The 14,225-nt window shown below is 37.4% G+C and overlaps 1 protein-coding gene across 1 annotated transcript in view; it reads left to right on the forward strand.

Moving 5' to 3' along the window:
- Positions 1 to 14,225, forward strand: part of LOC113235989 (protein HID1) — a 35,611-nt gene that overhangs the window by 3,295 nt on the left and 18,091 nt on the right. The window contains exons 3-9 of the mRNA XM_026471912.1: positions 1,848 to 1,993; positions 3,349 to 3,402; positions 4,551 to 4,750; positions 8,717 to 8,858; positions 9,582 to 9,653; positions 11,886 to 12,083; positions 13,898 to 13,988. Of these exons, the coding sequence (XP_026327697.1) occupies positions 1,848 to 1,993; positions 3,349 to 3,402; positions 4,551 to 4,750; positions 8,717 to 8,858; positions 9,582 to 9,653; positions 11,886 to 12,083; positions 13,898 to 13,988 (903 nt within the window). The remainder of the gene's footprint in view (positions 1 to 1,847; positions 1,994 to 3,348; positions 3,403 to 4,550; positions 4,751 to 8,716; positions 8,859 to 9,581; positions 9,654 to 11,885; positions 12,084 to 13,897; positions 13,989 to 14,225) is intronic.

A 14,225-nucleotide genomic window follows, 5' to 3' on the forward strand; every position in this document is an offset into this window, starting at 1 on the left:
ACACACACACACACACACACACACACACACACACACACACACACACATTCTCACACACCCACAACAAAATACTTGCCCTCTAGTTTTGAATTTTATTTATATTTATAATTTTTTGATTTGTATAAACCAAATTTTGAGTATCTTTCTCTCAGCAATTATTCGTGACGCAGTCAATGTTTTATTGATACTTTATCCGTAGGCGGAGGCCTGGAGACCTATAGCATAGGGTATCCTAGTTTAGGCTCCAGCCTTCACAGACAACAAATGTTTTATTACTTAAGAATGTTTAATTATGGTTGAAATTGTGTGTGAAGGAAATAAATTTATTATTATTATTATGGTGGAAACAAGATATTTATACCATTGTGCGCGGATAGACTCCAAAGCAAAGAATCAAATATGAGAAGACCTGAATGTGGAAAATATGAAAGAGCGATCAATGGCCTGCAAAAAGTAATATATAGAGGGGATATTTGTGCACTTTTATGATACACCCTGGCCAATTTCCGCTGGATAAAAAATCTTCGAAATTCAAATAAAGAAGATACAAACTTCAAGGTATTCTATCACTGAAACTATTAGAGATAGGTAGGAGGTGCTGGAAGGAACGTTATAGAGGGTAATAGTGGTCAACTGCCTGTGTGTGCAACAAAAAAAATTCATGATAGCGAATTTAAAATGGCGGTTGAAGACAAATTTGCTTCGAACTGGCCGAAAATTGGCAGCATATTTTGGGGTTAAAAAGTTTTTTTTTTCGCCATTATTTAATATGGCTGCCATATAAGCGTTTCTGAAAGAGACCTGCTCTGATTCAGCTGAAAATGGGCATGTGGAGGCCTCTAGAAGTATCAGATAATAATTTGTGGTCAAAATTGGCTTTTCGCCATTTTCAAATATGCCAACAAGCGTTTGTTTGCGGCATATTTGAGTTAGTTCTCTAGGAGTGCTGAGTGCTAGATAATAATTTGTAATCAACATTAGTTTTTCGCCATTTTTCAATATGGCCATCATACTAGCGTTTTTTGGCGGCAGGTAAAAATTTGCTCTAATTGGACTGTCTCTATGGGAATTTAATAATAATTTGCGGTCAAAATTTACTTTTTCCCATTTGTCAACATGGCCGCCATCAAAGAGCCATGTTATTTTTTTAAAACAAAGTCAAGTGCCGAGTTTCAGCGGAGGGCGAAGTCCGAAGCGTCCATACGCCACCCTACGTAGGCAGTATAAGGAAGCTCTATTACGAGTACAAGATCTCACAATTGTTCGAAATGTAAGGCACACTTCCCGATCTAGTGGAAATGAGATACATATAGCATTGTTGTATCTCAACAGTCTCTCTGCTAGATTCTTTTTGCTTGGAAGCTATGCCAAAGTGAAGTGTTTAGGGGAAAAAATTACCAGGCAATGACACCAAATTTCTTTTCTCAAATTAAGGAACACCCTGTACTATGAATACCAATTTGGGTGTAATTTGTGGTTGTCTATGTGAGTGTCCATGGTATCCGCGACACAGGGTATCCCTAGTGCGGGGCTATGTTGAGTGTGTGCGTTGTTATTATTATTATAACGATATCTCTGAGGGCAACTAACCGCTGTACCACCGAAGTGCACAAGCACGCCCCGTAATCTAAGGCCAAACACGCGCCGTAGGCCGAGCCCGACCCCACCGTAGGTGGGGTACAGGGCTCGTTTTCTGTGCGAGAATAGCAGTCTTGCTCTTTACGTTGCTCTCGGCAAATCGCGCCCTGTCGTCCTAGCCCTACAGGTTGTCTATCCAACTTGGTGCATTTTATTTTAAATTGTATTTATTCTCTTTGTTAACGCCAAATAAACACAAATTGTTACAGCTCTTAACTGTGCCCGGCTGTTGACCCGTATAATTCCATACATGCTGGAAGACCCGGAATGGCATGGATTCTTCTGGTCATCCCTGCCTGCTGCAGCAGAAAATGAGTCCATACCTCTAGCACAATCACTTGTGAATGCTGTTTGTGTGAGTACACTGTTTATTTTTTATTTATTTTTTGTGCTAGGCATGACTGCGGAGAAAGAGACCTCCCATTTTACCTCCACATTTTGTCATTTTCTGTCAGCAGAATTGAGTGCATTCGCCTATCTCTTTGTAAGCCTGCCCTGTTTCCGCTTCCCAACCTCTCTTTTTTATAATAATAGGAATGCATGGACAAATTGACCCCTGGTTTACTGTAATCAATAGTCTTTACTTAAAATCTATACACGATGACAATAACACTGCAGGCTTTGGGAGAAACATAAATTTAAACGTACGTAATTTAGGTCCAGTAAGGGAATGATTTTTCCTACACTATAATAATAATAAGTATTAAGAATGGTGCAGGAAAAGATAAGAGCATGCTGAAGACAATAGATAACCCAAGAGGACAGATGTTTGAGTATCTGATACATAACAATATAGTATAGTGTAAAGTAATAAGGAAGATCGAAGCAAAGACAGATTGAGGGAGACCGAGACTAAATTATTTAGATCTGACAAGGAATAAAGTTAAGACGAGTCACTGGAGGAGAGTAGGCTGTTCTTTTTTTCGATATGTTAATTTACAGCGCGCGGATTGCAGGACGCGAGGGGCGACCTCCCTCCTTAAATCTAAGCTAGCTTTGGCATACCTCTCCTTAATGTTGTGTCGTACCAGAAAATATTTAGGGTGTTGCGAGCTCTTAAATAATAAGATAATTTTATTCTTTATGGACATTATATTGATCCCTCTGTGGGAAATATATCCAATTGGAATTGTCACATTTCATCCAAACAATACAAGCATAATTTCAATTAATAAATAAAATAAATAAAAAATAAAAATCATTTATTTCAGGCCGTAAGCCCATAAAAAAAACAGCACAAAAATAAAATTAAAAAATAAAAGAAAAGGGGTATTAGTAACACAACACATCTTAAAACTATGTTAGTACAAAATTGACACAATACAATTAATATATACATATGTTAGGAATCACTACCTACTTTATATGTCCAGTAGTGATCCCTAACATGAAATTCAGCATTGCGCTATCAATGCGACACGCAAACATCTCCAGGATGCCGCTGCCACCACCATGCACTCTTTTCAGCAGAGACGTCACTTTTTTGCGTCTAATTGCGTAAAAGTCGTCAGTCCGCGCTTCAGCGAACATGCCGGACGCGCTGCAACGCCGTGGTAGTCCCAACAACATCCTGAAGATGTTGTTGTATTGCACTCTCAGAGTATTATATGTACTCTGGGTATACCTGACCCATAGACCACTCGTGTACATGGATTGGCAAAAAGCTTAATAAAGTTTCTATTTCTATTAAATATTGAAATCTCTCCACAGGATCTCCTATTCTGTCCTGACTTCACAGTAACGAGCACCAAACGATCGGGCCCTGTGAGTTATATCTTTACAGATAAGTCTTTGTTGATTCATTTATCGTATTGATTTATAGATAAAACTATAATCTACCTTATAGAACTTCATTATTGTATCATGAGCTTTGCATAAGTCTGCAATCATTATAATGTATTACATTGTTCGTTATAGTCTATGGATATCTCGTAAGACCGGATGGTCTTGTTATCTCATGACATTTTAACAAAATTATTCCTATTATTTAGTTTCGTTAGTGACTGAAATCAGTATGGACTTATAGATAAAGTAAATAACTATAACGTTATGTAGATAAAGAGTATGTAAATCGTGAAGCAGTAGAGTTCCTTGTGAAAGAGTTCCTCCCGGGAAGTACTGCCACCTTACCTATTTCTGCTGCCAAGCAGTAATGTGAGCTTTACTGCATTCCGGTTTCTATGGGCTGGCGAAATTACAGGCACATGGGATTTGTCAGCTTGTGTCGTGAGGTCACTGGCACCGCAGTGACCTTCAGATCTTTGCGATTTAATGCCAAATACATATTTAAAAATTAAAGGGACAATAATAATTTCATTTTTTTGAGTAAGAACTGTTATTGTCCAGAATTAATTCACAAAAAGATTGTCTTATTTTGAGTTAAGTAGATATCTTTTGATTGTTTTTCACAATATTCTAACGACGACTTGTATTGACTTTGAATTGGAAGGGTAAGGGTGCTGGTGCAAATACAGGCACATGGGACTTGTCAACTTATGTCTGAGGGTGACGGGCGCAGTGGCAGTGCCCCTCAGATCTTTGCGATTTAAAGCTCTGAGTGGCACTGCAAATGTTATGGACAGGCGTGTCGCTAACCACCAGGCCCACGACTTGTTCGTCCCGTCACATGGTAACATTAATAAAAAAAGTTCAATATGGAAAAAAAAACAGGAGGACGCTGAAAAACAGCACTATTCTGATGTATCGTCATTTTCATTAAAAATAGAAATCAGAGTAGCGCATAGTTTTATACATATATGATGTGGTTTTCTATATACATTATATGTATATGTATGTGTGTGTGTTTGATGAATAAAGTCCTATTATTTAATTTAATAATTTAATTTTAATTGCAGTTATACTCTTGTAGTACCAAAGACAATTTTTTTGTACTATAAAAAAAACGTTAACAGGAACGTGCTGAAGAGCTGTCTTCCTTGGACAGTTGCGAATATATCTGGGCGGGCGGCGTCGGGTTCGCCCGTTCCCCACCACGCGTGGCAACGCACGACGCTGCCCGGACCGATCTGCTGCGGTTGCTACTGGCCGCAGCAAGCGAGACCATCTATGTACCTCCACAACAGGCGCATTCGCATCATAATAAGTGGATTGCGTGAGTATGATTACAAACATATAGGTTTGGACTCACCGCTCACTTAAGCAAGATAAAAAAATTTCAACGAAAAAAAAATACATAGGGTATTTTTTATATCAACTTAACAAACATCACGAAGAAAAAAGTTATATACGTATGTGTAGTGTAGTTTATACAGGTTGGAAATTTGTAATGCCACTTGGAAGGAAAGTACGTTAAATACTAGAGATAGAAATTGTTACTTAAAGGAAACACTAATTTATTTTTAAAAAGAAATAATACTGCATTCAAAGATTTTCGATAATTGCTAGCCACACGCGAGAATCGAACCCGCTAAAATCTTTAAAAAATGCACCCTGTACTTTTATTAAATCAATCGATAGGGTCAATTATGAGGATGAAATCTCTCTTACAAACCATGAAATCTGGAGTTATAAATTCAATGGGTCAAGGTCCGTCAGATTACTTGTTAATTATCGTTGACGTCATTTATCCATTAAAATGACGAAGTACTATTTAGATAAGAAGATTGCAATTTGCACATGTTTGTATTGCAGACCCTTGGTCAGTGGCATGCGGTAATTTAAATATGGAATGTTTCATTTGAAAATGGATTGTCTTTTGTTATTTCCATTTGATTGTTTTTACATATCCTTTCTAAGTACTGATAGTTTTTCTATAAATAAATAAATTTCATATTTGTCTCATCGTAAAAATGGCATATCAAGAACAATTTGATTTAATGGAAGCTTATTGTTTAAATAACAAAAATGTGAATTTAGCTCTGCGGTGGTATGAAGAGAGATATCGGGATCGACAAGCACCAACTCGATTCGTTCTGAAAAGAATGGTAAATAATTTAAAAAATACGGGTAGCTACGAAAAGCGACGGCAAACTCCTCAACAGAATTATTCCGATCTTAATGTTTTACATAATATAATAATAATAATGTTAACATACTTCGAAGCATTTCCAAAGGCTTCAAGCAGAGGTGCTGCAGAAGATATTGGAACAAAAAAGTATAAGTATAAATGTTATCGTGACGGCCGGTTGGTGCAAAAATTGCATCCTAGGGATTGTGAGAGACTGCTTCAATTTTGTCAAAACATGCTAAGAGAAGTTGACCGTAACCCGAATTTTTTGAGTAACATTGTATGGTCTGACGAAACCAACTTCAGTAATAACGGCATGTACACCCGCCGCAATAACCATTATTGGTCTCGAGTGAATCCTGTTCGTGTTCATGAAACTAACAATCAAGTAAGATTCTCTTTCAACGTTTCGTGCGGAATTATGAGAAATATGGTTGTGTTAGTCCACGTGTACGAAGGTCATTTGAACACTGTCAAGTATCTTGAAATACTCGATCTCTTAATAAATGAGTTCAATGTTTTATCCGAGGAAGAGCGAAATCGAATAATTCTGCAGCAAGACGGCGCTCCAGCCCATAACAGCAGAGTCACTACTGCCTACATTAGTAACCATTTTAATACCTGGATGGGTACAAACGGCACAATCAGATGGCCTGCGAGATCACCAGATCTCACCCCTTTAGATTTTTTTTGTGGGGATATGTTAAAAATCAAATTGACCTTAAATCCTATGCGAGTGTAAACGAGTTGAAGGCTGAGGTTCAGAATACGATTTGTAATACAATTCATCACAACACGTTATTAAAAGTTCCTCAAAATGAATTCGTTAAAAGATTAAATATGTGTATCCAAGAAAATGGAGCTCATTTCGAGCAACTAATTAGATTACCATTTTTTTCGTTTTATTAAAATACGTTAACATTTCATGGTATTTTTTTTCATTTAATAAACCAATTTTGTGAGCGAGATTTTATTCTTATAATTAACCCTATCGATCGAGTGCAGGGTGCATTTTTTTCAGATTCGATTCCCGGGTGTTGCTAGAAATTTTGCAGTAATATATAATGCAGTAATATAACGCATAATCCTTTATGTAAAAATTTCTATCTCCAGTATTTAGAGCACTTTCCCTCCAGGTGGCATTACAAATTGCCACCCGGTATAGATAATTCAGATTTTTTTCAAATGAGGTAGCACACTCTGGACAGCATCAACGCCCCCCAGTTGCTTCCGACGCCCCTACCCTAGGACCATTATGCGCCCACTGGGGGGCGATAGGGAGCACTTTGGAAACTGTTTTAGTACCTTTTGGGACAATCGCAAACTGACTCGTAAGACTGCTGCTAAACGAACTGCGTGCGCGAAGTCCGCATAACTTCGAGATGAACCGCATGACAGTCGAGATCCACTGCATGCAGTCGACATTAACTGCAGATAGTTATCGCCGAGCGTCTAGTTCAAGAGCTCAGTGTAAAAGTGTTGACGTCGTGATGGAAGTACGGACGATACTTCTATTACGCCGCCGGCGTAATTGAAGCCAAAAACCAAAGTGTGCTGCGTGGATAGACCCTTTGTTCCTTCTTAGATCCTTATTGTTATGTTGCTATAGAGAAGGTGATTTTAAGGTTCTGTACCCGAAATTAAGACGAGATGAAAACAAATTTTACAACTACTTTAGAATGTCGATTGCCACTTTTGATAAATAATACAAAATAATAATATACGCACAGAGATGGGCGGTGGTTTAAATCCAATCAACCTGCTGAAGTTTAACCGAATTTTTATTCAAAGCGGTTTTAACCCATTTCGGCAAATACGGAATTTGATATAATTCCGTACTTATTACAAATTTCGATGTAAAAACACAACTCTACACAATTCCCACCTTAGAAACCTAAGCTAAGCTAAGCAAACCTAACCTGCTAAGGACTCGCATTACAATTCGATTTTTATGAAGATCGAATCCAGTGCATACGATCTAACGATTTTTTGTATCGGTTTCTTTTAATACAATTTTCAATCGAATAGATTGAATAGGTAGAAAGGCAAATCGAATCGTCTATATCCGAAAGCAATAAACATTTTGTAATAATGCCATTAAATTTTATCAAAACTGGATTTACAACGAATATTTAGTGGTAAAGAGTTTTTACCCTCGATTTCGGGCGGTAATGGGTTTTAGACCCGATTTGAAACCCGGGGGTACCAAAGAAAATAACGTATCCTCGTAAGAATGTCAATTACAACTGGATAGATAGCAACAACTGCCTCCGTGGCCGAACGGTTACCATGCCGGACTGCCACGCTGAGGTTCCAGGTTCGATTCCCGGGCCGGGAGAAATAGTTGTATGGCCTACAATTATTTCTCTCGTGAGTTTGGGTGTAATTTGTGGTTGTCTATGTGTGTGTCCATGGCACCCGCGACACAGGGTTTCCCTAGTGCGGGGCTATGTTGAGTGTTGTGCGTTATTATTATTATTAACTATAGTTCACATCGACGCTTGAAGTCTCAACTGCATACAATTGAGTTTGGACTGCCTGCAGTTAATGCGTGAAGTCAGTATCAACTTCATGCAGTCGAGATGTCGGCTACATGAAGTTGATTACTTAACGGTTTTATTACACTATTGTAATAGAAAGGATTAGTTATGAAACTAGTTCCAAGCCATAACATCCATCGGTGCAAAAGTTACATCAGTCATAACCTTAGAATAATGACGCATAGAAACCTAGTCCGCACAGGCTAAGTGAGACAAATTGAAGCGCGCCCAAAGGGCCTACACGAGCGGGCGGGCCTTCAGTGCTCAAGGTCAACTTGCACCGCGAACAGATCAAGAATTTTAGCTAAAAATGACGAAACGTGCGGTAAATGAGTGTAAAAATACGTCAGACAAACATAAAATAGATACTAACATCACATTCCACAAGGAAGTAACGCGTTTCAACTTGTATTTTTATATAAATATTCACAAAAACCGAAAATTAACCTACTACTACAACTAGCCTACATGAATTTGATTTTTGCCTCACTTGTGACAGTTCGTTTGATATGAAACTATCATTCTTTGCGTTATTATTCTAAGGTCATAACAATAAGGAACCTTTTTGCAGGTACCTGACTAGCCCTGAAAATCGGCACGCACTGCCTCTGTTCACGTCACTTCTCAACACAGTCTGCTCGTACGATCCAGTCGGTCTCGGCTTGCCATATAATCATCTCCTGTTTTCTGACACTCTCGAGCCTCTAGTCGAGGTAAATCCAAAGTAATACTGTTGTAAAATACGGTAGATAATAAATATAGTGAGAAACTTGTGAGAAACTTGTGAGAAATTTTTATTGAAGTGAGACTCGTAATGTCGTTCTATAAATGAAAAATTAATATTTTTACATTTACATTGCCAGTAAGAAAACTATAATTGTAACTTGTTTATTAAAAAGTGGAATCACGTCTATTTGCAGTTACCGGAAAGTGCGCGAAACCGAATTCATACCCTAGTTTGCCACCCTTAGAGGTGGAATATTTTCTTAAAATTTAAATGAGACCTAAGATACCCTCTTTTCAACAATACATCATACAAATCGGTTCACAAATGAGTAATCACGTTACATGCAAAATTTAATATTTTAATTTTTTATAATGTTTTTTAAGAATTTCATGTTTTTTATTCTTAAATATAAAATATATATTTTTGTTTTTTTCAAAAAATAAAAAAACATTTTTTTTTGTGTGTATGTACGCCATTTGTGATCCGATTTCAATGATTTTTTTTAATGGAAAGAGTGTATATCCGGTATTGGTCCCATTTAAATTTGAAGAAAACATTCCACCTCTAAGGGTGGGAAGCCAGGGGATGAATCCGGTTACGTTAACCGATTTCAATGAAACTTGGCAAATGGATGTAATTCCACGAACTTTTGAGATTGGTTTTATATATAAAAAGTTACAATTATCACTAAAATGTAATTTAACTACAGGTGGCGCTGCAAATTCTCATTGTGACACTGGATCACGACACTAGCAACTCTGCCAATCAAGACTCGGACGAGGTAAGTGTTTTGTAGCAGTAGAGCTCCTTGTGATAGAGTTCGTCCAGGGAAGTACTGCCACCTCACCTATGTCTGCCGCCAAGCAGCGCTACGTGCCGGTTTTGAAGGGTAAAGATGCTGGCACACCCCGGGCACTCCATATAACGGTCGAAAGTTATTTACCTACTACTATTACATACAGCGAGTTGCTATCTGCTCACGCGCAAATGTATGCGTGACGTTGCAGGATCACCCATCACTTTCTCGTACGTGGTCAGAGCGAACATAGCGAAATTTTTAATCTGTTATCGCACACACTCAACATAGCCCCGCACTAGGGAAACCCTGTGTCGCGGGTGCCATGGACACACACATAGACAACCACAAATTACACCCAAACTCACGAGAGAAATAAATGTAGGCCATACAAATATTTCTCCCGGCCCGGGAATCGAACCCGGGGACCTCTGCGTGGCAGTCCGGTATGGTAACCGTTGGGCCACGGAGGCAGTTAGAGAGATAATTCTATTAATAGAATCCTAATAACATCGAATATATAACCAGAAATATAGACGAAATAAGGGCCATCCATCCCTGGCAACTCATCATACAAATGGGCCTTATATCACTTTTAAATATCAACTCTCGTTTGCACTGAAATCACAAATTAGAAAGCTGAAATAGTACAGCGCCAACAAATGACCTCTGTGTACGTCTCCGTATATTCCAAAAATATTCTGTATTTATTGTAATATAGATAATATCTCTAAGCCCTCCAGCTGTTTCATTCGGTGGTGCGGGACAAACAACATCTAATTACAAAACAAACGGAATCACATTTCATCGGTAATTAAATTAAATATTAAATCGTGTTAAACTGGTCGATTTGAAGTGTAACAATTGATGACACCCATCAATTGTTTTGAACTCGGGCTGGCCAATCGGAGCGCAGTTTGATTTGGCAGACGTTTTCAAACAAATTAAATGACATTTCGTCTCTATTTCTGGTTATGTACTTGATACCTAATAATTACACATGTTCATTAGGTATTTGTATCAATATAATTTAATACACCTAAAATGCTATATTTTGGACATGTATTTTTAAATAAGGTAACCAAGGTATTTGAAATTGCGTCTCCAACTTTATCATTACTTAGTTAATAATCGGCAATTCATATTGAAAATTCGAGATCCCTTTTGTACTATATTTAATCTCATTATATTGATATAATAAATCTGTATTATATATATATTAGTCTGCACTAAATTTATGAAGAAAATAATAACTGAATGAGTCTCAGACAAGCTTTTTTACTTACCTCGTTTCACCTTTCGGAAATCGAAACAAACTCCTCTCTTTGTCCCGTTTAGGTGATGATAAACAGTCGTACACAGCCCAATTCACGACTATCGTAAATAGTAACGTACAATGATGTTATATATTAACGTTCAAGTTTCGTAATGAATAAGTGAAAAATATTCAAATATCAAAGCCGTCTTAGCGCGAAAATGGCTCACCGACAGCCTTGTTGCCGTTCAGTCAATGTGCGGGGCGTGGTGCGGTATCTAAATCTAGGGAGGGGCGGAGAGTGTCCATTATCGTTACTTTTTCGTTCTCTGGTGCTAGTGAAATTACAGACACATCGAACTTATCAACTTATATGTCAGGGTGACTGGCGCAGTGGCATTGCCCCTTGGATCTTTGCAATTTAAAGCTCTGAGTGGTACTGCAACTGTTATGAACAGGCGTGTCGCTTACCATCAGGCGCACGACTTGTTCGTCCCGTCACTTGACATTATAAAAAAAAAAGAAAAACACTTGTTCGTACCGTCACTTGGTAATATAAAAAAAAAGTTTCGACTCATCCGAAGAACAGAGTCCGATGTGATTATATAGCGCAAAGAGACTACGTAGGTTACGAGATTAATTTCGTTATTCAAACTAAAGCCTACGTAAAGGTGTTTTGAGAATTTATATTTCTTATTTCGTTTCGGAAATATAAAGTCGTACAACGGTCGGTCTGACATCCACAGCGAAGAAGAACAAACGAAATGTACTATTGTCCTAAGAACAAGTAGTCTTGCACATAGATCTTTGTTCTACGGATGAGTCGGTTTATTTATTCGCCTTAAGCAGTACGGGGTGGTTAATGAACGCTGCTTTTTGCAGCATTGCCATTTTATTTATTTACTAAATAAAATAAATAAGTGATAACCATTGTGATCAAGTTATAACGTTCGGTGTTCCAGCAAAGTCTACCTGACAACTTGTTCATAAATTACCTGTCGCGCATCCACCGTGACGAGGATTTCTACTTCATCCTGCGAGGAGTGACGCGGCTTCTCAACAATCCTCTGGCGCAGACCTACCTGCCCAATTCCGCTAAGAAGGTCATGCTGCATCAAGAGCTGCTGGTTCTCTTTTGGAAGATGTGCGACTATAATAAGGTATGTTGTTGATATACAGCATTTTCCACTCAACATAGCCCCGCACTAGGGAAACCCTGTGTCGCGGGTGCCATGGACACACACATAGACAACCATAAATTACACCCAAACTCCGAGACAAATAAATGTAGACCCTGGGACTTCTGGATGGTAACCGTCCGGTCACGGAGGCAGCTAATAGAGTAAGTAAGGTTTAAATTATAGTCTAGAGCACATCAGTATTGGCACTTTGCTGTCTGGACCGTTCTTATGACAAGGGTGTAGAGTTGCATTTGATGACTTCAAAAAAAGGAGAAGGTTCTCAATTCGGCTATATATTTTTGTTGTTGTATGTATGTTACGCGATAACTCCGGCAATTTGAATTTGGGAACCGATTTTGATGATTATTTTTTTTGTTGGAAAGAGGGTACTTCTAAGGGTGGCATACTAGGGGATGAAACCGATTTCAATAAAACTTGGCAAATTTCAGTAATTTCGCTAACTTTTGGGGTCGGTTATTTCTTTTAAATAGATATTATTTAATTATTAATACAAAGATCGAACACTCAAAAAAAAACACTCAGAAAAAATTCCTTCGATCCGGTCGGATTCGAACCGACGTCTTCTTGCATACCGTGCCAGACGCTATACCAACTAAGCCACGGAACGAATCAACGGACCTCACGACTTTTTAGTCGTAGCGCCATCTATGAGAAATCTATTACAGATTTATCACCCAGTTAGTACCTTTACAGCTACTATATACTGTATTAATTAAATATTTTTTATTGAATATGCAATAAAAAAATTTAATTAGATATTATTTATTTAATTCAGACCACATGACCCATATGACCACTGCCGTCCATTAACCAAAACGCAGCTAAGTGACAAACGGTCAAATATCCGTTTTAAATAGAAAAAAATAGAGCACAAAGTTCTCTTTTAAAAACAATTCAAATTAATTAACGAGTTCGACTTATCGAAACTTACCCTAATGATGCATAGCTGAAATAACATTAAACAATTTCAGTATTCTAAAACTGGGTTCTGGTTTTTTATGATATCTCAAAAAAATATTTTGTCACTTAGTCACGTTTTACTTATCAGACGACAGTATATAACTTAAGGACTAACATACATACATTATTGTAGATTTAGATTTAGATTTATTTTATTATCTTGTAAACTTTACATTATTATATACAATATATTTTATTACAAGAATCGTTACAAATAGTAATAAATGTTACATTTCAATAAATTACAAATATCCAGTACAAGTTTTGTACTACGTAATTTTAACATAGTCAACGTAGTTATGTAAATTAATGTAGGAACATATTAAATAATATAATAATAATTATGTCAATATAATGATTGTATGCATAAAGTTTATGTAATTTATTCATTTCTGTAAAATAATATCTATACCTAATAATCTATAAATTACAACATACATTACAAGACCATGTCCCTATATTCTTCAGTGGAATAATACGCATTATCCAACAAAAAGTCTTTCAGTCGACGATCAAATGTTTCATCATTAGGCTCATTTTTTAAGTCAACGGGTAGGTGCTCATAATAAGCCGGGCCGATTAGTCATCCGATTTACAATGTATAACAAATTTCAAATTGTTTAGAAAGTGTTAGTAAATAAATATTTCTTTTATGACTTAGATCTATTTGGGGGCGACAATGCCACAAACAGACGTACAGATACACAGACAAATGCTTCAAACTTATAACTCCCCTCTTTTTGCGTCAGTCGGTTAAAAAGTTGTTAAACAAAATGAACTTTCTAATAGCTTCTTACTCGCCTGTGTTTCAGAAATTCATGTACTACGTTCTGAAGAGCAGCGATGTCTTGGAAGTCCTGGTGCCCATATTATACCACCTCAACGACTCGAGGGCAGATCAGTGTAAGACCCTTATACCTTAATAATACTTAATAATATAAGAAAATGATATCAGCCTGTAGTAATTAACTATGGTCTCTCACTTACGGCCGTTCCCTTAGAGCATATAGGACTGGAGGCGTCATTAATATTCAGTCCCCTCTGTCAGGTACAAGCACAAAACAACTATCGCACAATAAACACTACTTTCCAATCATTGACTTACAATTATATGGACGACGGGTCTAATACAAAAACCAC

Source organism: Hyposmocoma kahamanoa, unplaced genomic scaffold (genome assembly GCF_003589595.1).
Source record: "Hyposmocoma kahamanoa isolate Upper Pololo Valley unplaced genomic scaffold, ASM358959v1 88, whole genome shotgun sequence".
Lineage (NCBI taxonomy): Eukaryota > Metazoa > Arthropoda > Insecta > Lepidoptera > Cosmopterigidae > Hyposmocoma > Hyposmocoma kahamanoa.